At 41.6% G+C, this 24,381-nt stretch overlaps 1 protein-coding gene across 2 annotated transcripts; it reads right to left on the bottom strand.

Annotated features, from left to right (window-relative positions):
* Positions 1-1,211: 1,211 nt before the first annotated feature.
* On the bottom strand, positions 1,212-23,696 carry Slc19a3 (solute carrier family 19 member 3). Of its 2 annotated transcripts, none has more exons than XM_052193454.1 (6): positions 23,237-23,696; positions 14,055-14,209; positions 10,039-10,846; positions 7,305-7,497; positions 3,426-3,567; positions 1,212-2,625 (listed from the first exon to the last, which is right to left on the bottom strand). In XM_052193454.1, the coding sequence occupies exons 2-6, from the start codon at positions 14,205-14,207 to the stop codon at positions 2,419-2,421; spliced, it is 1,503 nt and encodes a 500-aa protein (XP_052049414.1). In that variant the 5' UTR covers positions 14,208-14,209; positions 23,237-23,696; the 3' UTR covers positions 1,212-2,418. The 2 variants fall into 2 exon arrangements, with proteins under 2 accessions (XP_052049414.1, XP_052049415.1); XM_052193455.1 differs by having other exon boundaries at positions 2,434-2,701.
* Between the last annotated feature and the right edge of the window lie 685 nt (positions 23,697-24,381).

The raw sequence follows: 24,381 nt of genomic DNA, 5'->3' as shown, positions 1-24,381 counted from the left end.
TAAGAAAAACGAAAGTTTCCTTGAACATTAGCATTGAGATAGGACCACAGTTGACCCGAAGACTGGGAAGACCATGATGGAATCTAAGTGAGTAACATGTCACATCCCATCCAGGACAGGGTGCACAGTGAGCTTCCATCGGTGCTTGTCAGAACAGTATACAGTTTAAATTATGTACTGTTTATTTATAGAACTCTCCACTTGATATTTTGGACTGTGGCTGACTATAGGTACTGAAATTACAAAAACCAAAATGGTGATTAAGATATTGATTTTGGCCTATGGGATAGTTTATTCCAAAACTCATTGAATGAATTTTGGAATTTGGAAAATATATTTAAATTACAAATCCTTAATCAGTACTTTTTATTTCTCCTGTGGCAGACTGCTCAATAAATACTCCACTGTGTTTCCATGGTAGAAATTCTTGAAGAACACTCAGAGAGATTCATAATTTTGGAATTGTTCCTGTCTAAAGGAAATGTAGGGACAGAGTGAAACAAAGACTGAAAGAAAGGTTATCCAGAGATTACTCCACCTAGGGATCCATCCCATCTGCAGACACCAAACCTAGACACTATTGCTGATGCCCAGAAGCACTTTGCTGATGGGAGCCTGGAATAACTATCCCCCGAGAGGCTCTGCCAGCATGGGGACCCCAATGGAAGTGTTAAGGGAAGAACTGAAGAACCAGAAGGGATTTGCAACCCTATATGAAGAATAACAATATCAACTAACCGGACCCCCAAGAGCTCTCAGGGACTAAGTTACCAACCAAAGAGTACACACGGAGGGGCCCCATGGCTCCAGCTGCATATGTAGCAGAAGATTGCCTTATCTGGCATCAGTGGGAGAGGAGGCTCTTGGTCCTGTGGAGGCTTGATGCCCCAGCATAGGGGGATGCTAGGGCAGTGAGGTGGGAGTGGGTGGTGGAGCACCCTCAGAGAGGCAGGGGGAGGGGAATGTTATACAGGGTTTGTGGTGGGATAACCGGTAAGGGAGACATCTGAAATATAAATAAATGGGCTGGAGAGATGGCTCAGTGGGTAAGAGCACTGACTTCCAAAGGTCCCGAGTTCAAATTTCAGCAATCACATGGTGGCTCACAACCATCCGTAATGAGATCTGATACCCTGCTACAGTATACTTATTTATAATAATAAATAAGTCTTTAAAAAGAAATGTAAATAAATAAGATAACCAATAAAAAATAATTTTAATATTTTATTGAACATGATCTCTGTCATTTAAAAGTTAAGCATGGGGCCTAGGATATATCTTAGTCACAGAATGCTTATCTAGTATGATCCCTGGGTTTGATCTTTAGCACCAAAAATATAAATAAATTAAACAATTAGTATTTAATTTCTGCAAGTGTTTTCCTATGTATAAAAACTGCTGGAAAGCTCTGGAATTTCCTTCAGAGTGTTCTACATCAATCAAACACTTGTCTAGGGTCATGGTGGGAAGAAGGGGAATCATCTTTCCCTGGCCATTGGGAATGGATGTGAGGGCATTCCATGGATATACAGGAGCATCTAGAGTGACTTCTGGAGCGATCCTTAGGGGGTGGGGGGGGGATTCCACACAAAGCCCAGGAGGGAGCACAAGAAGAAAAAGATGAGAACAGTGAGACTATCGATAACAACTTTTGAACAGAATGATGGTATTTTTAGAGTTGAAGAGGAACTCTCAGCAATGGGACCAAACCTAGTCATTCCTTCAGAGAGCTGGCGGTTGTAACAGAAGTACAATTAGCAGAAGAGGAAGAAAATCATCCCAGGTGCTGCCTTTTTAGATCCACAAAGTATATAAGCCAATTGTAGGTCAGTCCTGTTGCTATCTGCGTTCACTGGAGGATCATCCTTAGGGAGTTTCTTCATGGCTTGTTTCTACGCCCATTGCTTGTTCTTTGAACTTGTCAGAACTAGAATTTCCAAGTTATTGCTATTTATGGGAACCCCCCCACCAAGGGTTGTCAGCTGTTAGGATTGGTAGTTAATATTGTCAACTTGACAAGATCTGGAGTCCAAAGACATAAGTCTTTTTGATTATCTGTGAGGGCTTACCTATATTAGGTTCACTGAAGTGGGAAGACTCACCTGAAATGTGGGTGTTACCATTCCCTTGGTTGGGGTGGTATGTTGAATAAAAAAGAGAGAATGATCTGAACACAAGGTTTCATTGTTCTTTTCTTCCTGATTGCAGATGCAATGTGTCCAGTAGCTCCTTTGTCCTGCAGTCATGTCTTCCCTCTTGTAATAGAATGTGTCCCTCCAAACTGTGAACTGAGACATTGAGTTCCTCCCTTGAGCTGCTTCTTGTTAGATATTTTGTCATAGCATCAAGTAAGTAACTAATACAGTTGTCATGGCCATATATGGAGTGCTTGCAGTTAGTTGGGCAGTTAGCCTGAGGCTAAAGTTTGGTTGCGGTTTTGGAATCTGTACTGATTGAGTGTGTGGCAAAACACTTCTGCCTGCCCATCTTGAAATCCTGCCCTTTTGTGACTGGAGTCGATGTAATTGGGTTACAACTTTGTTGACACATCACTTGGCTCTTGTAGGTGTGGCTCATCAGGGCTCTGGGTGGTAGCAAGGTTCTGGGCTTCCTTTCGGCACTTAGCTGAGTAAAGAATGTATATGCTTCTCATTAGGAAGACCCCCGCAATGACAGTGAAGTAACTCCCATAAACTAAAAACTGAAAGAAAACAAAATTAGCCATTTATAAACTCTGACCACTTATGTCATTGGTAATATATAACAGTGTTGCTTGTTTGATTGGATTATGGGGTAACTGAGATCCTGAACTTACTCTGGGTCATTATGACTAGAGACGACTTTCTTCTATGTCAGCTAAACCAAGGTTTAGAATGTAAAAGTGTGAAGTAGTGACTAAGGGTCTGGCTTTGCAGCAGAGTGCTTAGGTTCAAATCCTAGCTACTCCAGCAATGGTAGAGAGCATTGAACCCAGAACCCAGGAGATGGCAGGGTTCTGTCCACATGTCTGTATTTGAAGGCTGCTCCAATGTTATGTAGCAGCATCTAATAAATGTGGACTTTTAAATGTGGAGCTTACTTCTTACCCACCTTCTTCAAGTAGATATGAATCTAGTTGCTATATATTTAGTTGGTGTTATAAATAATGGCTGTATACTTAAAATTGTTTATAACTGAAGATTTTTAAACAGACTTCGACATTATTAGTTGTTAGATTAAGGCATCTTGGAGGCATCCTAGTTATTCTATATTCCTAGCTACTATGTCAATAGTAATATAAATTAGGTTAACATGCTAATAGGTAGCAGAGTTAATTATTATCTATACAGAGTTAGTATATACCTATATAGAGAGTTAATACATACCTATTACCTATACGCAGTTACTATAACATAGTAATAGGTAACAGAACTCCTGCAGCTTACCTGAGTAGTGACTGGCAATTGGAGCCCTCTTTGATCTGCCACAATCACAGTCATAATGGTCTGAATCACCAAGGCAATGAAGGTGTCTATGCCGAACACCAGTGCATAACGTTCTAAGCTCAGGTTAACTGCAATCTGAAAGCTGTCATTAAATGCTGAGTTAGCATTTAACCACAGTAGCATGCATCAAATTCTTATCTAAAGGATAAAAACTGAAACTGGGCATGGTGGTGAGTTCCTATAAAACCTACAATACTAGCATTCAGGAGGCAGGAGGAATTCAAGGCCATTCCTGGACACATAGCAAATTCAAGGTCATCCTGAGTGTGTTTGAGACCTTGTGTTAAAACCAAACAAGAAATCAGAACAAAAGAGTAAAAAACAGTGTTGTTAAGGCATGTCCTACCTGACGCTTATTCAGTATAGACAAATAGGCAGAGCAAAGAAAAAGAGTTCAGTATTTCTAGAAGATGGATTAAAGGCACTCTGATAAAATTCCTCCTGTATAATCTAGCACTTTCCATAACTTAAACTTAACTGTTAACATCTCAGAACTTGAGAATTGAATGTAAGTTGCTTTCATACATGTTTGCAGTGAAGTTTTATAAAGATACAAACATCATTCAATCTGAGGACTTTTAAAAGTATATTCAATTAATTGTCGATGTCCTGCAGTCAGAAGGTATCGTGGGTGATTGTTCATTGGAAGATGCAGACCATGGTTGTTTGTGCAACGGAATGGATCTATAATTAGTTTTTAACTACAGAGATTTCAAAGTCTGACTACATTTCTTAGAATGAAGATGAAAGGCTTTGGATTCTGAATTCTTTTTTTAAAAGCAAAGGAATGATAACAGTTCTACCTTTCAATTCTCATTATAAAAAAATGAAGCTAGACATTTAAGTCTGATTCATTAAACCAAGATATTTTAGTAAAAATCTTTTAGCTTTCTGTGATGATTGATTTCAATCCCCACTTGATACAACTTAGGATCATCTGGGAAGAGTCTTAAAGAGGGTCTATCTAGATTCGGTTAGCCTGTGAACATGTATCTGGGGGACTGTCTGGATTAATGTGGGTGGCACCATTCCTTAGGGAGGGGGATGAACAGAGGAGAAAGTTGTCTGAGAACAAGAAGCAAAAATACATTCGTTTTCTCTGCTCTTGACCATGGCTATAATATGAATTGCCCCCCCCCCAAAGGTTGAACTATAACTTGGAATTATAAACCAAATTAATAATTTTCTAACTTCTGTTGCTTTTTGCCAGAGTATCTGTCACAGTAACAGAAATGAAACTAGAACATTTGTTAACTAGTGACACCTGCATTTTCTCATGATCTTTGTCTTGGGACTCATATTCCAATATTTTATTTGTTTATCGAACATTTTTCACATATTAAAAATGAAACTTGAGAGACTGGAGAGATGGCATATGGGTTAAGAACACTGGCTGCTCTTCCTGAGGATCAGGGTTTAATTCCCAGCACCCATGTGACTACCCACAATCATCAGTAACTCCAGCGTCCGGGCATTCCAGTGAGATGCCCTGACCTCTTCAAGCACTGTACTTGTAGACCTGCAGATATGCGGGCAAAAACATTCATATACATAAGGTAAAAAACAAACTCTTAGGGAACTCAGTGGTGAAGAGCACTGACTGCTCTTCCAGAGGTCCTGAATTCAATTCCCAGCAACCTTGGTGGCTCATAACCATCTGTAATAGGATGGGATGCCCTCTTCTGGTGCATCTGGAGACAACAACAGAGTACTCATATACAATAAATAAATCTTAAAAGAATAAAATAAAATCTTAAAAAAGCCGGGTGGTCAATTCCCTATTAAAAAATGGGGTACAGAGTTAAACAAAGAATTCTCACCTGAAGAACTTCGGATGGCAGAGAAACACCGTAAAAAATGCTCAACTTCATTAGTCATTAGGGAAATGCAAATCAAAACACCCTGAGATTTCACCTTACACCAGTCAGAATGGCTAAGATTAAAAATTCAGGAGACAGCAGGTGTTGGAGAGGGTGTGGAGAAAGAGGAACACTCCTCCACTGCTGGTGGGGTTGCAAATTGGTACAACCACTCTGGAAATCAGTCTGGCGGTTCCTCCGAAAACTGGGCACCTCACTTCCAGAAGATCCTGCTATACCACTCCTGGGCATATACCCAGAGGATTCCCCACCATGTAATAAGGATACATGCTCTACTATGTTCATAGCAGCCCTATTTATAATTGCCAGATGCTGGAAAGAACCCAGGTATCCCTCAACAGAAGAGTGGATGCAAAAAATGTGGTATATCTACACAATGGGGTACTATTCAGCCATTAGAAACAATGAATTCATGAAATTCTTAGGCAAATGGATGGAGCTAGAGAACATCATACTAAGTGAGGTAACCCAGACTCAAAAGGTGAATCATGGTATGCACTCACTAATAAGTGGATATTAACCTAGAAAACTGGAATACCCAAAACATAATCCACACATCAAATGAGGTACAAGAAGAACGGAGGAGTGACCCCTTGTTCTGAAAAGACTCAGTGAAGCAGTATAGAGCAAAATCAGAACAGGGAAGTGGGAAGGGTTGGGTGGAAAAACAGGGGGAGGGAAGGGGACTGATGGGACTTTCGGGGAGTGGGGGTCCAGAAAAGGGGAAATCATTTGAAATGTAAATAAATATATCAATAAATTAAAAAACAAAAAACAAAAAACAAAACAAAACAAAACAAAAAAAATAAATAAAAAAGCCGGGGGGGGGTGGTGGTGGTGGCGCACGCCTGTAATCCCAGCACTCTGGGAGTCAGAGGCAGGCGGATTTCTGAGTTCGAGGCCAGCCTGGTCTACAGAGTGAGTTCCAGGACAGCCAGGACTATACAGAGAAACCTTGTCTCGAAAAAAACCAAAATCCAAAAAACAAAATCTTAAAAAAAAAAAAAAAAGAATCTTGATAAAGCTAGTCAGTCTTTCTCAGATGTAGTGTGAAACTAAAATGCACATTTCTCATCTCTTTTTGGCTAATATCAAAGGACACTAACTGTACTTTCTTCACCACCTCTGAGACAAGGTGCATGTGGTCCAAGCTGGCTTCAAGCTTGTTATTTCATCAAGGATGACCTTGAACTTCTGATCCTTCTTCCTTTACCTCCCACGGATCTGAATAACAGGAATGTTCTACCTTATCAGTGTATTGTGCATGCAAATGGGCCAAGCATGCTACCAACTGAGCCTCACAGCCTGCTCCCAAAGACAGTTCCTTGTAACCAGTTTTAACTGTACTCATATATATGCCGCATGCTTTTTAATAATTTCTTTCTTAAAAAACAAAACAAAAAAAAAACCTCTTAAAAGCAGATATAAGCATTAAAGGGAACTCTGACTTTCAGAGACCTTATTTTTAAAATTATTCAAAAGGACACAGTCCCAAGTATAAGTGAAGTTGATGTTTTCTTATAATCTTTGCTTCATTTCCCCGTCTTTCCCCATCCAACTTTTTATAACTTTTCCCACAACGCTTTGTTCCCTGAAAAGTATGTTCTTAGAACTTATCGCACAAATAAATGAGGCAACAGGTAAAATCTAAACCTATGCATTTGAAATTAAATAATACTAGACCTTATTATTAAAAAAAATCATTGGAAGTAAAAGAAAATCAAAAGGAAATCATGGACCCTTGCTTTTGGTTCCCATGGCACCCAGATTTCTTCCTTTGATGACTCAACTCTATTCAGCTAACCAAGAAGATGGCTTCACTGAATTCCATTCAATATGTAGTTAACATTTAACACTGTAATGGACTAAAGTCCTTCTGAAGTTCCCAGAGAGTCTTTCGGAATCCTCAAGAGTAAGGAGGAATGGTAAGTGTACTTACACTGCAATGGTTATAAGAAAGGAATAGCTAGACTTGACCAGTAGGTAGCCAGCATAGCACACCCAGATGTTGAGTGTGTAATTCATGAGAAACAGAGATCCTGCGATGACAGCCGAGAAGACAGCCAGTCCCAGTTCTCCTAGAAGATCCCAGTCAACCTTCATATAGCTCACTGAGAACGAAGCCAAAGCTCCTGGAAACAGACAATGGGGAAGAATCAAGCTATTGACTTTGTGGGAAAGAGCCTGAACAAAGGGCTCAAGTTTTCTTTTTCTTTTTCTTTTTTTCTTCTCACTTCCTATTTGTTTTCAACCCAGTTTGCTGTTATACTTTTAATTAGCATTAACTATACATTAGGCAGAAGGGATACAAAGAACCTAAACAGGGCAATATGGGGCACACACAGTATCCCAAGTCATTCAAATAACAACCAGGGTAGCATGTAAATGTCTTGGAAGTAAAGTTGCTCTATTGTTTTAAATTGTATGTTTTGAAGCAATGGGTGTCCAATTTCCTTCCTTCCTCCCTCCCTTCCTTCCTTCATTCCTTCCTTTTTTCCTTCCTTTCTCCCTCCCTCCCTCTCCCCTCCTTTCCTCCCTCCCTCCCTCTTTCCCTCCCTCCCTTCCTTCTCTTTTTCTCATCCTTCCTAGATCTGGGTGAGCTGGGGGATCTTGGGGATCTATCTCCTTACATTGCCCTTGAACTCCTGAGCTCGTGATCCCCCTCCTGTTTCAGCTGACCCGATTTCCTTGAGGGTTTGGGGAAAAAAGGACTTGTACTGATGTATACAGTTTGAAAAGGTTACCAGTTAGCAACTGAACAAAGGCCTCAAATTATTGACAGCTGGTGGGTTATTTTTTGGTAGGTGATCTGTGATAGAACTGTCTCTAAAAAGGAATAGTTCTCCCCAAGAATTTCAGCCATAAGAGCAATAATTTCAGTGATCCAATTCTGCCTCCACCCTGGCTTTCAGGAGTTAGCCGAAGCCTTCGAAGAGGGAAACAATAATAACACAGAGGCTACGTGCATTTCTGAAGCTTTCCATAGAGGAAGGTGTGGAAAAATATCCCACTTCCTAAAACACATCTTCAAAGTCTCATGTAACATTCCATTGATGACTACATAAATATTTATTGCACAGTGTGCTTCAAAGGCAAACTTCTTTTTGATATTAGAATCCCGAGTGTAACAAACATCATGGAAATTACATAATTTCTGAAATGTGGAAATGGTTGGTATGGGCAGCCTAGAGTTGTGAAGGTCCCTATGAAGACTCTCTGGGAAAGAGTGGAAACCTTCATGTATTTTCTAGAGTTAATAATTAAAATTTCTCTTTCCTTTTCAATGTTGGAAACGGTCTTGACTCTAGTAGCTCAGGAAATAAGGGTGCCAACAATCAACCAATGAGACTGTGTGAAAGCCAAGGCTTCTGCAGGGAGAAGGGAAACAGTCGGGTACAGAGGATGTCTACAGAATGGGAGGAAAGGTTTTGCTGTTCTATGACAGACAGAGGATCTGTGTGTGCAATACACTGAATCCAAGACACTAAACAAGACATCAAACAACTAGGAAGGGAAGGGAAGGGAGTGGAAAGGCACAGAGGCACAGTAGTTTGTGCCAAGCACAACTATATACAAGCTTAAGAAGACTGAAACAACCCAGAGATGCTGGCACATGCTTCTAATACCAGCACTTGGGAGGCAGAGGCAGAGGAATGTCGGAGTTAAAGGCCAGCCTGGTCTACAGAGTGAGTGCCAGAATAGCCAAAGTTGCATTGTGAAACCCTGTCTCAAAAAACAAAAACACAAAAGGGCTGGGTTGGCTTAGTGAATAGAGTCCTTACCTTGCAGCACAAAGACTCTAAGTCCCAGAACCCACATAAGAATCTGGGTAGTCCATTGTATTCCCGGTAATGGGACAAGTGGATCTTTAGAAGAAACTGGCCAGACAGTTTGTTTTATTTGGTGAATTACAGGCCAATGAGAAACTTGCTTACAAAAAAGAAAAGAAAAAAAATGGATGACACCCAAAAGGTGATACTTAAAGCTGTCGTTTGGCCTTCACATGTGCCTTTGTGTGCAGACTTGCATGTATACACACAAACACACACACAAAAGATAAAAAATAGACGTTATGTTGTTGTCACTCATCTTTAACAATAAAACAAATTACCAAATTTTAAAACATATGAACATAATACTGAAGGAACAGGGCACATTATCAACACCTATTTTCATGAGATGGGGGTCTATAAATTCTACTAGAAATACACTACTTGTTCTAGGCTTTGTTCTTGAGCTATTTGTAACTGTAACATATAGTATAAAAATCATTGTACTGCGATTTTTTGTCAGTGCTTTCTTGAGTGGGGAGATAGCTCAGTGGGTAAGAGGTCTTGTTATAGAAGCTTGATGACCTGGGTTAAAATTCCTGGAGAACCTGTAAAACACTGGATGTGCTTTTGTATACCTGTAAGCCCAGAGCTATAGGGAGAGGGAACATGAGGATCACTGGGGCTTGCTGGCCACTAGCCTAGCTCTGGGCTCAGTGAGAAACACTGTTTTAGGGGACACCCAATGCTCTCTTCTGGCCTCTGTGCAAACATAGCCATGTATATGGGTGTATGTATACCCTCTCCCTCAACTAAAAAAAAATCACTTTACTTTCTGGTTATAGCTTCACTGTGGAAAAGTTTAATATCTGGAGCATCTGGAGGAGAGAGATGTCCACTTACCTCCAAATGTTGCTATGGCCTCTACTGCTCCATTATAGATGGAAGAGTCCTGGGAGGGTGCCTTGTGTTCCCACAGGACTTGAACATAGTTCAAGATCTGGTTATAACCTGCTGTGGCAAAAGCCCACCACAGGGACCAGTAAACAAGGTGCTTTGAGGAGTAGCACTCCTTCAGATCCTGGAACCAATGCACAAAGTGTCTCAAAGCTGAATTTTCTGGATCCAGGTTGCTCATCTCTCCGTCTCCTAGATTCTCTGAATTGGCAAACAATTCTGGGTGAGTTCTGTTGTTCTGGGCTTCCTTGAGGACAGTAGATTGTTCTAGTGGCTTTGGACAAGCTTCTCTGTCAGATTTTGTATGGAAAAACATGCTCTTCTTAGGCATTGGTAGAAAAAGTGAGAAAAAGAAAGCCACAGAGACACAGGCCAAGGATATATAAAAAAGTGTAGAGTATGGCAGGTTCATCAGGGACACCAGGAGCTGGGCTAGCACCGAGCCTGCCGTGTAGGCCACCAGTGTGATACTCCGACAATAGCTGCTCACTTTCTGATAGTGCTCTGGGCTGACCACGCTGTATATATAAGCAAAGTAGGCTATCTCCGTGGCCGAGACAACCCCAAAACAGAACTCGGCTGTCTGCATGAGCATCACACCTTGGCCAAACAAGAGAAACAGGTAGCTAATGTCAAAGGCCACAACGTGTAGCATGATGACTGGTTTATAGCGCAGGTAGTCAGTGAGGACAAACACGGGCAGCAGCATTGCCAGGTAGGAGTATGTCCAAACGGGAAGGATCTCATTTGTCATCTGTGGATTTGATGAGTAGGTGTGATCAGAAGCACAATACATTTCAAAAGGATACATGGTAACTGATTTGTACCTCAAAGTCATATCTAATCAGACATTCTTCATGCTATGGGGAAAAAATAGAAAACTGATCCATAGGTAAAATTACTAAGAAAAATTAGTGTCTTTGTTAAATGAAAACAACAAAAATAAACCACCATGGAGTTGTTGGGGAGGGAAAGAAAAAGAAAAGAAACCAAAACTCGAAGCAACTTACATACTTAGGTGTATCCCAGTAGAAGAGTTCTAAAGAGATAATATGTCCTCTGGACTATATAACACATTCAAGTAACATGTAATGGTTGAATAAATTAGTTAAAAAATTTTCAAGTTAAATTTAAACTTAAGTATTCTGAACTTCTGAGATTTCCAAGTTCTTAAAAAAAAAATCCCAGCTTAGAAAGCTGGAGAGATGGCTCAGCAGTTAAGAGCACAGGCTGTGCTTCCAGAGGACTCAGGTTCAATTCCCAGCAACCACATGGCAGTTTACAACTCTCCATAACTTCAGTTCTAGGGAACCTAATACCGCCACACATTCATGCAGGAAATATATCAATGCATACGAGTAATAAATGAATTAATTGAAAAAATCCCAAACTACTCTTTTACAAAGATTAGCAGCATTATGTATAGGTTTCTGTACTGGCTGGTTTTGTGTGTCAACTTGACCCAGCCTGGAGTTATCACAGAGAAAAGAGCTTCAGTTGATAAATGCCTCCATGAGATCCAGCTGTGGGGCATTTTCTCAATTAGTGATCAAGTGGGGAGGTGATCACCCATTAGTGATCACCCATTGTGGGTGGTGCCAACCCTGGGCTGGTAGTCTTGGGTTCTATAAGAAAGCAAGATGAACAAGGCAGGGGAAGCAAGCCAGTAAGTAACATCCATGGCTTCTGCATCAGTTCCTGTATCTTGACCTGCTTGAGTTCCAGTCCTGACCTCCTTTGGTGATTGAACAGCAATGTGAATGTATAAGCTGAATAAACCCTTTTCTTCCCAACTTGCATCTAGGTCATGATGTTTTCTGCAGGAACACAAACCCTGACTAAGGCAGGTTCTTAATGTAAAGAGTAGAACACCTCTCTTTACTTGTTCCTCCCCTGCCTTTCACCTGTCTGAAATCTGGATAGACACACACACACACACACACACACACACACACACACACACACACTGGAAGCAAGAGTAAACAGTTTTGTCAAATTACCAAGTGGGAACAGGAAATGCATTTCATTTCCTTCCTGTTTAAATTTGCTGGGCTTGAAAGCTCCTCTCAATCTATCCATGGCTATAGATGTCACTGCTTGATTGAGTTTAATGTGGGTCACAAGATTATTTTATGACAAATGCATGGGCACTCAACTTTCATATGTAGAAAGGACTCAAAATAGTGTGGACGATCTTTAAGTGTGATGGCTTAGATCCAGTCTCTTGGATTAGTGAGCTCTCCCTTATTGACATGTGGCCCACTAAAGTCACAGGAAGGCCCACAACTAACCTGTGCTAATTTCCTATTGGTAATCCAGTACCACTTAGCTTTCAAGATGATGCTACCTACCATATGACATTTTCATTGTTGTGGTTGGAGATAGTAAGTCAGCTCAGGATGATCTTCTAGTGGAGTTAATGCATTTTCTTCTTGTGTCATTTTAGATAGAGGGGAAGACAGGAAGGGAGGGATGCATTCCTGATAAAACCGGAACAGGCTATGTAGACCAGACAGGCCTCAATGTCACAGAAATCCATCTGCCTCTGTCTCTGCCTCCTGAGTGCTGGGATTAAAGGCATGTGCCCACCATGCCCAGTAAGAAGTATCTTTTTAAGTAAGAGAATTTGGCCTTCTGGGAAGAGAAGTAGATCAGGAAGTAAATCTGTTTACATCACATCTGTTGCTAAGTAGTTTTTCAAAACTGAGTAAGAGTCACAAAAATATATAACCATGTGTTGTTGATATGCTTGGCTAATTTTATTTATTGTGTGTGTATTTATTTATAGAGTGTGCACCCAGACACTTTATAGATTGTATAACCCACTTATACAGCTCAGCTCTGTGGTGTATAGTAGTGTGATAAATAGGAACACTGTAAGTGAAACATGAGGTTAACTTAAACACAATATGATGCAATTGAAAGATGCAGTAACCATAGGATGTATGGGCTGATGCTGGTGTTGTATGGTACTTAAGTAAAAATAAAATGATGCCTTAAGACAATGATAACAGTAGCAGTAAATGCATAGACAGTAACAGCCATTTATCATCATTATTGAGTTTTATATTGCATACTACATAAATGTGCATGATATAGTATATACATTATATATAATATATAATAAATCTCAATATTATATGTATATAATATTAAGATTATTTACTTTTACATGCATTGGTGTTTTACCTGCATTTATGTCTGTGTGAGGGTGCCGGATCCCCTGGAACTGGAGTCACAGACAGTTGTGAGCTGTCATATGGATGCTGGAAATCAAACCCAGGTCCTCTGGAAGAGTAGCCAGTACTCTTAAACACTGAGCTATCTATCTCTCCAGTTATATTTGTTATATTTTGTGGGTGTTATATTTTTATGGGTGACAGAGCAGTAGGTTTATTTACACTGATGTCACATAAATGCATAAATAAATGTTGAGGTGTGAGTTTGTGGTGATTGCAGTGTTACTGAAGGACTGGAATTCTCTGAAATGTCATGGTCTTAACTATAGTTAGCTACAGTTATAATTCTGGGGGGCATATATAGTCCATCATTCACTAAACATGATATGTAATTGTATTACACTTTCTTACTCCATCCTGCTTATATCACAGCAACCTACTGGTTTCCCAGAAGGCAATCCATGGCAGAGAACAACTTTATTTTAGGGTAAATGTGACAGAAACAATAGAGACAAGAAAAGCTCCCACATATATCCAGACTAATGTCAAAACTCTGAAATTTAAAACATTGTTTGTACATGTTAAATAAGTGTTTGGTTTAATATTTTTCATAAGTGTCATGAGGAAGGAAGTAGTTCTATTATGTAATAAATTCTGTGAAAATGGAGGCTCACTGGCATTCAAACCTTTTTTTCCCCTTATTATAATTTGCATGACATTGCTACCACCTTGTTGAAGTCCTGTGAAATTAACCCCTACTGAGATATCTACCCATTAGCTTACCTCTGCGCTGGTGAGATTCTTACTGGGTTCAGACAAAAATGGGATTAAGAATGATTCTGAAGGCCTGAACATGGAGAAAAACCCAAACAAGCAGAGAATCACAGTGGGATAAACCCAAGAGTTGCTTGGTGGAGTTCTGCAGCTGGAGTCCATGGCTGGGCAAATGGAAACAAAGAGAGAGTTAAGTCTAGCTTGTCCTTCTCTGGCAGCTCGCATCAAAAGCTGGTTACTTCTACACATTTTATAAAAATACAACACTTATCCATCCATGTGCTGTGAGCTGGACAAGTGAGTGGTGAATTACTTACACACATTTCCAGGGTGGACCCTCTTTCTTCAGAGCCCCCTTTTCATTATTGCTGGAGGGAATTGGATTTCTTCAGTGTTTTGTCAAACATAGTTATGGGCGTCTGCTAGTAAACCATGATTAATGGATAGTACATGCTTGATCCTAAGTAAGAGACCAGCTAATGAATCTGTGTCACGTCACTGTAGGGAAAGGGCTTCCAGATGAACAGACTGGATTAGGCAAGCCTTCTGTGTCTGCCTGCTCCATGTGCCATGGATTCCAGAATTGAAGGCACTGATGGACATTTGTTTATTATCAATTTATCTTTCCACCCAGACTGCCCCTTGTCTCTTGGAGTCTTACTGGTTGTATAATAAACAACAGAAATACCTGTTAGGTTTCTCCATCTTTGAAGAATGTCAATTTTTTTCAATTAGAAAAATCAGTTGGGAACCATTTTGAATGGCTCAGCCAAGCAATCCCGATGGTCTGAGTTTGATCTGCTTAGTTCCCCACACCACCCCCTACCCCCTGGCTGTTTTTTGTTATTGTTGTTGTTGTTGTCTGAGACAGGGTTTCTCTCTGTAGCCTCTGCCAGACCTGTAACTCACTCTGTAGACCAGGCTAGACTTGAACTAAGAGATCCACCAGCCTCTGCCTCCCAAACTCTGAGATTAAAGGCGTGGGCCACCCAGAAGCTCACAGACCAGCAAGTCTGTAGTACACTGCACAGGAGAAACAAGAATGGCCCATCCCTAGCAAGGTGGAAATCCAGAACTGTCTCCTAAGAGTTGGCCTCTGACCCCAAGAGTCTACAAGTGCACCATAGCACATAAATTCTCTAAATGTGTAGCTGTAGATGATTCACAGGGGAAGGGCATTCAATCTTCACACTTTTTCCTAATGTTGATACTCCTTGAAGTTCAAACTTCAGACACAAAGCACTAGAAGACCTTAGTCACTGCCCAGAAAGCAAACAGCAAGCAATCAGCCTTATATTATTTTCCCCTGCCCTCAACACCTTCATGGGTGGCAGTGAGCACTGAGAAGTTTATCATCCTTTTACATCTGAGCTCAAACTTTGCTGCTAAGAGACATTCTTTGGTGATCCTGATTTTGGTTACTTTCTGAGATGATCTATATGAAGGAAACTGGCTATGGGTAGTGTATTAGTCAAGGTTCTCTAGACTCACAGAACTTACAGAATGTCTTTCTATATTGAGACAATTTATTGTAATGACCTACAGTCTGTCGTCCAATCCACCCAACAATGGGCAGGTGTGGATGGAAAGTCAGGGAATCTAGTAGTTGTTTAGTCTAACGATGCTAGTTGTTTCAGTTGCTCTTCTGTAGAAGTAGGTTCCAACAGATGTGCTGGCTAGTAAGTGCAAGCAGGCGAAGAAAGAGTGAATCTTCCTTCTTCCAATGTCCTTATGTAGGCCTACAGCAGAAGGTGAGTCCCATATTAAAAGTATGTACCACCACGACTGGATCTGGTTCTTAATTTGTCCAGGCTGACCTTGAACTCAGAGATCTCCTTGCCTTAGTCTTCTGGAATTAAAGGCCTGTACTACCTTGCCTAGGCCCTAAGCTTTTCATGGCCACTATGCCTCAAGATCTCCATGTCAAGATCCAGGTCAGAAACTTGTGTCTTCCAATTTCAAGATCTGGATCACAAATGAACCCTCCAATTCTGGATTGTAATTCATTCCAAAAATAGTCAAGTTGACACCTAGGAATAGCCATTACAGGTATGATGCCTTTTTCTCCTGTGTATTTTCTCATTAAAGCATCATAGTAATTCCGAAGTGACTACATGAAAAAAATCTAATCAGTAGATTGAAATTGTTTGGGCAAGACTGGAATCATGGTCCTAACTTCCATAATGACCCTTTTATCCACTCTAATAATCCTCCTTTCTCTCCCCCTCTCTCTCCATATATGTATATATACATATGTGTGTGTGTATTATATGTATGTGTGTGTGCATTATTAAGACCCTTTTTAATCCACACTCTGCCTCAGTGTAGCATGTTTTCTCCTATAGTGCTTCATTAATCTACTGACAGCCTCTTCACAAGGAGAAAATAAAACATTTGTAAAATAAAATGACAACTTTGTTTTATCATGAGGAACACGCTTTCAAACACAAATTCATGGCAGACACTGTAGCTTCATACGTAAAACTTTCAAAAGTGAATTTTGAGTTGTCAAAGCAGTTCAAGTGGGCACTCATCCCAGACGGGTGGGCCACCTGAGCGGAAATTCAGCTGTCTAGGCAGAGGTTACACCACAGCTTGTCCTCACCCGACCTTCTACAAAGTGCTCCAAACTGCTATATAACTTTTCTCTTAAGTAAAGTCAATATCATTTCCATTTGTGTCTACAACGCCCTAGATTTCCAGCTTAGAAAGCATGATGATTGCCTTTTGGAAAATGGTTCCAACGGTAAGCAATGCTGACACTGTAGAAAGTCTGTTGTATTAGTTTGGGTTCTCTAGAGTCACAGAACGTATGGGTAGTCTTTATATAGTTAGGGAATTTGTCAATGACTTACAGTCTATAGTCCAACTCCCCGACAATGGTGGGGCATAAAAGGACACATATGTATACATACGAGTACATGCACATAAACATGCACACACACACACACACACAGAATAATACAGAGCTGCAGTATTCTTTCATGTTTACATTTATCACCCTCTTCTGACCACCCTATCATCCCATCCTTAAAGTACCACTTCACGTTCTGTTTGCTTTACTTGTGGGACTTGAGGACATGAACCGGTTTGGTATTATGAGGTGAGACTTCTAAAAGTAATCTACCTTTCCCCTTCACTTCAGGTTCTTTCCAAACAGGCTAATCCTTTAAAGACTTGCTCCACAGCAGGCTGTCCTCATCCATTAATCATAAACCTCACAACCCTCTCTCTCTTTTTTTAAATGTACAAGAATACTGTGTGGGCTGAAAAGAAAACAGAAGCGGGAGGAGGTGGGAGGAGGAGGGGAGAAAGAAGGAAGGAAGGAAAGAAGGAAGGAAGGAAGAAAGGAAGGAAGGAAGAAAGAAAGAAAAACCAAAACACTGCCCAAGCAAAATCAAGACTCTCAGATGGGAGCAAACATCCCATCAGTGAAGAGGCGGGGATTGCAACACACATGCAGTTCATCAGCCGTTCCTTCTAGCTCAGTCCCAGGGCAGTTAAAGCTATAGCAGAGCATACCTGTGGAGCCCAGGAAGGATGTGGAAGAGTTTACAGAAGGAGAGTTGATGCTCACAGCACAGGATGAGGAGGTGAATGGACCAGGAGAATAAACAGTAAAAACTAGCAAGTCTCAGCCTCAGCTCCACTGCCATTCACCTGGGATTCCAGCCCGTCTCACCTGTTCCACCAACCCTGATGACAAAGAGCACCAGCCTCTGACTGGGGCAGAGTGCACCACCATGTCCGCCCTGGCACTGTTGGCTCCTACAACAAGGCAGCATGTGTGGCCTTGAAAGAGTTCAGCCACACATAAACAAAACAAAACAGAACTCAAACAAATGTGTAACTTTATCTCTTACTGCATGTAAGAGTTACTTGTGTTTTAAAAATGATCACATTTGGGCGGATAGCTTCTCATGAGATTCGTGTCTGTACTCAGAGAAAATGTCTTTTTACGCTGCCTCTTACGTGGTATCAGAGTTGGATGCTGTGCTCTTAAAATCATTAATCCCATCATCGTTTTCTCTCTTTGTAACCACTGCCTTAAAATGCCCCTTTCCTAATATTTGAAGTTCTCCAATTTCATGTTGACTTTAATATGAGATCAGTTGACATCTCAGTTCCCCCAGCGTCTTTACCAGGATCCCACGAGGAAACAGGTGGTTACCAGGGAAAGCTAGAAGTCACTTCCTGATTCCACGGCTGCTCTTTCATCCACACAAAACAAAAAAACCAAAACACACACACACACACACACATACACACAAACACACACACACACACATACACACACACACACACACACAACCACTCCTACCACTCTGACATTTCCAAGAATGACCGGAAGTGGACACTATGGTGCTGTAATGTATATTTCCTTTATTTCCTTGTGTATCAGCTATGTTGTCTAAGAACCCTTCCAGGCTTTCAATATTACCAGTCAATCCCCTCACTGGACAGATACAAGCTAGAAATCTGATCGGCAAAAATTGAAATATTTACTTTGAACTGATATCAGATCATAAAAGCTAAGTATGCCTTTCCCTCTACTTATTACTAAGCCAGGGAGACTTTAACTCTGACCAAAAAAGAAAAAAAAAAAAAAAAAAAAAAAAAGCAAAGATCTTCCAGACTAACCAATGGCAAATCTGCTGGGGGGAGGGCATGGACAAAGGATGCCAAGCTACTGCTGTTGGCATTGATTGGTATGGAACAAAATCAGGATTGGAGCATGAATCCACCCATTTCTACCTTAGCTACTGTATCTTGGCTGTGACTGGTCAAATTTAAAAATGCCTTTCATGGTCATTACATCCCTGTATGTAAAAGCAAATCTGATATTGTAAAGTGTAACACCATCACGAGCAAATCAGAAAAAAATCAGATCTTAGAGACCAAGGAACTGGTAAATATTTCAAAGAAATGGAAAAGAAAAAAGAAAGAAAGAAAAGGAAAAAAAGAAAAAAAGGACAACCTTGAAAATAAAAAAAAAGGAGAGGAATAGAATTTTATAAAAGCAAAAATAGCAGACATATTTGCTCATCTAGAGAAACTGTTCAAAAACCGGGAAGGGTGGCTTCGGACCCAAGAGAAAACAACCTTAATACCCATGTTTGTCAAAAGAATGACATTCAAAATGCGTAATAAATTCTGCCGATTCAGGGGTGAAAGATGAGCGACTAGCCGGGCAGTGGTGGCGCATGCCTTTAATCCCAGCACTCGGGAGGCAGAGGCAGGCGGATCAATGTGAGTTCAAGGCCAGCCTGAGCCCTTTAAGAAAATATGGCTGTGTGGAAGTACAGAGTGATGCTCCTCGGAAGCTCTCCGAAATCATACATCAAAACTACCCACGATGACTCCCGGGATGCCGAGGAAAAACTGATGAGCAGACATGCGGAATGCTGGGAGGGATTTCAAGTTAATGAACCTGGAACCTGTATACGTTGCTTTTCCGAATTACACAGCAGTACCCGCTTCTTGGAACACCGTTTGGCAAGCTGCCTGAGAAAGCGCACAAGAAGTGTCTGAAGTGTCCACTAAATGGGGAAATTTACATGGCGCAGGTAGGACTGCACTAGGGCAGGACTAGAATGAATAGTAAATCATGATTTACAATCCGTGCAGCCCCACCACCTCACACGGAGTCTTAGGCGAGCAAGACTGATCTAAGGAGAAGAGGAATAGATTGGCTGTTCCCTGAGTGGGCGTGAGGGGAGGGAACAGGAGCCAACAAGAACGAGGTTTGTGTGTTGAAGAGAAGCTCTCTCTAGCTCGGCTGTGGTGATGGCTGTAAGTTTTTAATCCCAATTTGTGTAGTACAGACTCATAAAGTGTAGGTTAGCATAGGGAGGCCATACCAGACAAAGATTCACTGATACAAGGGACAAAGAAAAGTAATCTCAAACGCTATGGTCCATAAAGGAATCCAGACAGGAAGAGGACAGGCCGAACTGAGCAATTCCATTCATACCTCGTCCCAAAGCAGGCAAAACCATAATACCTCATGTTGACTGAAACCAGAACTCTGAGGTCGGGAGCTGGGAAGGGGGAGCAGCCATATGAAGGCAGTTTCTGGGGTATTAAATATCCTGTACCTCAAAGAGTTAATTACAAGGAGGGGTATAATTACAAACAAACTTAAATCCTCCGTGGTGCTCCGTGTTGAAAGTAAGTTACACCTCTACACCTCACTATGATGAAAGGCAGCCCTTCATGATGAAACCCTCGCTCCTTCAAAGCATTCTTACGGTGGCCCTCAGTTTTTCTTACAGGTACAGTGACTGCGGTTTTTCCAAGTTACATGAAGGCAGGGCCCCTATATGAATAGAAAACCGAAAACTGTCTTTGTGTTTGTGTTTGTCCTAGAGTAGAGTGTTAGCACAAGTCAGATCTAGGACAAATGAAGAAGCCCGAGTTTGGTCCCTTGACATCCTTCAGATTAATTCAGATAGACCAAATACCTCTCTGTTCTGCGTCCTGACTTTGGGACTGACCCCTGCCTTTGATCGCTTCTGGCCTTCGAGCTGCAGAGCACAGCCAGCTGACTATCCCTTCGGCTTGTGAGGAAGGTGGTTCCTCAGGAGCCAGGCTGCCAGGGTACTGACCCTGCCCCTCCAGGAAGGCTGAACCCCACACCCCTCACCCTCTGTGGAATCCTGGAAAATAAAACAAACACCTAGGCGCAGATCTTCCCCAAACACAATGGCTAGAAAGGTCTACAAATTCAAAACAATGGCCACTTGCTCTGAATGGCGGTATCAAAATAGTCTATTTTTCTGAAGAACACTGTACTAAGTCACTTACACACTGAGAAAAACTATAGGAAGGAGCCTCAAAGTCACTGGTAAACCTTCACGCCAACACCCAGACTTCACTGATGGGAAGCATTCCACACAGATTCAAAAGGTATGAACTGGGCCCAGATACTCAATAAACAAAATAAATAAATAAATAAATAAATAACAATAAAAAAATTAAAAGCTCAATAAAAATTGGTTCTACTTGGGTTCAAAGCTACTGTCAAATTACACGTGACACTGATAGCACACACACTTCAGGTTCTGCTCTATCATGTTCTTTCTATTGGCTCTGGCATTTTCCTATCATGTTTATTCGGCACACGTCCATGGTTTGACCACGGGGAGATGTCTGAGTAACAAGGCTATAAAAGCGGTGAGCAGCTTAGCTAGGAAGCCGATCAATCAAACTTCACCATGGATGTGGCGCAAACCGTGCAATGACAGTGGGGGGATAATTGTGTTCCAGGAAAAAGAAAAAGTATAGCTGGATCCATCTATCTTATAACTCCACATTGTAGTAATCGATAGCTTCCTGAAAAAAATTCTTATCTATCGGTATGCACATATGCTTTACCTAGGGAAGGGAAAATATTCTTCTCTCATAGAAATTAGTTTCAATTATCCCAATTTGCATTTCATTACTCAATGTTCAATGTCCCTGCCCAATTAACATATCCATCCTCTGGAATCTCTTTCCATCTGTCTCTCTCTCTCTGACTAGTTACCTCCGTGGTGACTTAACATCATTAACGTGCTTATCTTTATTTCTTCTTGACTCAGCATTTCATAACTAGAAGTTATTAAGTCGTCTAATCTTCCTTAACTGTGACGTCTCCCGAGCTGGGGCTTTTATGTTTTGCCTGGTTTCTTCCTTTGTTCATCAGGGTTGAGTGTGCTGTGGCAGTGTGGGTCAATGGAAAGAGCTTGACTTTGAAATCTGAACCTCCTCATGTTTCTCCTGGCTCCGGCTGCGCTCGTGTCACGTGTGTGACTTCTCTTACGACACAGATTAGCTTAGTGAGCTGACTCAGGTAAGAGCACTGGCCAGGGATGTATTCCATCCAGCACTTGGCACATGACAGCTGAGTCTATTTCTCATCATGCAAGCACACATGGCAGATTCTACCTGAACTGTAGGTGTTTCTGGGTTCTTACAGCTTAAAGATAGATTTCAAATAGGTTGACAGCAGAAAACCTATGTCAACAGTGAGGGGGTCGGGGGCAGACTAATAATTCATCTGTTCAATAAAACTGATTAAAGAAGGTCATTGTAACAAGGGCCAGCACTAAGCCCCCACAGACTGGCTGGCAATCAAGAGTCCTTCATACCAAAGTCCTGTGTCGCTATGGAGTAGCTAAGCTGTTAACTGGACACAAAGTTCCCTCTGAGTTGATTCTTACAGAAAATTAGTCATCTCCAGTTAACTTACCACCTATTTCCTATTCTTTGCCTCTGTCACTGTCACACAAAGGCTGTAACCCTGAAATGACATGTATATCTTCACTTTTCTATAAAACTCTCTCTTTTGCCCAGCCCACGGAAGCACTGCTTTATGCAACGAAGTGTCCTTTCTAGAACCCTTTAGGAGCATTAAACTAAATTGCTCAAAGGGTGTCCTTTGACATTCTGGAATTCTCGAGTTGTATTTTTTATTACAGAATTTGCTTCATTAGCAAAACAGACTGAACAAAGTTGATCTGTCCATTTCTGCTACTACCTAGGCAACACGAAGAAAAACATATTTGAAAAATTAGTTAATGTCTTAGCCACTTAAAATGTATGTTTCATGCAAAAATGCCGTTTGCCTCGGGAGACAGCAGTGCGCGTGGATCCTGGTAGAACCAGGACTCTTTCCAATTTTAGAAAACATTTTCTTACTGAGGGAACACGGACCTGATAGATGAGCGGGTTTATTTTCATTTCCATTAAGATAGTTCTCAACAATCTTGGCTCTTTTAATTTCAATGTTTGCCTTTCCTTTTCCTGTTTTGGAGGTAGCTTTTCATTTCCTGGCTTGGGATTTGACATTCTGTGCTAAAATTGGTTTTTAGCTAAAACCTGGGAAGCCGGGTGTGACCATGGCAGCGGCTGGCACGAGAACAGAATGGTGGTTTTTACTTAATCTGCTCTTAGGGAGGGCTGTATAGGAATCCGGGCTAGACCACGTTGGGAAGGTTTCAGCAGGACAGGAGAGCAGCAAATAGAAGGTCCCAGAAACTGAAGCCAGCCTGTCTGCAGGTCGGCGCATGCGTAGGGCGCCGCTGCGCAAGCTCCGCTGCTGTCTCCCACCCCCACCCCGCCTCCAAATTAGAGCGGGAAGAGGAAAAGCAGGCGGCCCAGGGTTCCTGGACTTTCTTTAATTAACTACACTCCGCGGGAGGTCTTACCTGTGGAAGCGGGTGCTGCTCTCTTGTTGTCCCGGAAAACTAGCACTTTCGGCTTTGTGGGTCGGCGAAAATAAAGATGGACTTGGTCACCGGGTCACTCCCGCTGGACCAAAGGCCGCGCCCAACTTTGCATATGCTAATGAAGCCCCCAGGTCCTTGTTCCGGAGGGTAGAAAAGTCCCTGAGTCAGTGTGTAAAAGGCTAAAAAGGTGAAGCCTGTAACTGAAGAGAGCAACCTCAATGTGCTGACTCTGCATGTCAGCGTCAGCGTAGTAGGGCAAGATGAAGGGAAACCGGCTCTGATCATCTGCTCCGGCTGTCTCTGCCTATGAATTCGTTTATTTCAACTAAGAATCAGGAGAAAGGTAGGCTGTGACCTCCAGTTTGCAAACGAAGAAAAGGACTACTAAAGAGGCAGAACTGTTAGGCTTAGAGAGGCATTAGCTTTCAGTTGGGATAGCCTGGCTTCTGAACCAAATTGATAAGCACTGTCCCTCCAGACCCTAAGGGTGTGGGGTGTTTTCCTGGTACTTTAAGAATATTTTGGGTACAAATGGTTCCCAGGTCTTTGTGCCATAGGTATATACCACTGAGCTATATATACCAGTTCCCAAAGGCTTTTAGATTTAACTTTATTAATTTAACATAGATTTCCTAATGGTTAAAATGGAAATACTTACATTTAAAAAAATTAATTTAGGGGAAAAAAAAGTCCTTCAAAGAAACACTGCTTGACTTTAAAGCAATCCCGGGAAGCAGAAATGACATTGCTTCACAGCCCTGCAGGAGTCTTGACTCTCTGCACCTCTAGTTTGGATTTTTCTCTTGCCGTCTCCCCACCATCACGGTTTGTAAAAAGGTTGCCTGTGAGTGGGAGCCACACCTTGGGTGTGGGAAAATTCTGTGCATTGGGTAACACACTCTTTTAACCAAACTGGCTCTCCCAGAGAGTGTTTGACATAGTTTGAAAGGTGACGGAAGGGTGGTGGAGAATGGTCTGCCCCATCCCCGTCAGTGAAAGACAGATTTTGAGAAGTTATCTGAATCCTGTGTTGGAAAGGGTGAGGGTAGCCTCACAGGAGGGGCTCCCCATGCTTAGATAGTTGCTGACTTGCGTGTGGCTCCTGGCAAATTTCGGCACTCTTC

This window comes from Apodemus sylvaticus, chromosome 9 (genome assembly GCF_947179515.1).
Source record: "Apodemus sylvaticus chromosome 9, mApoSyl1.1, whole genome shotgun sequence".
Classification (NCBI taxonomy): domain Eukaryota; kingdom Metazoa; phylum Chordata; class Mammalia; order Rodentia; family Muridae; genus Apodemus; species Apodemus sylvaticus.
The sequence above is the reverse complement of the archived record's forward strand: the minus strand, read 5'-3'. Positions and strand labels throughout refer to the sequence as shown.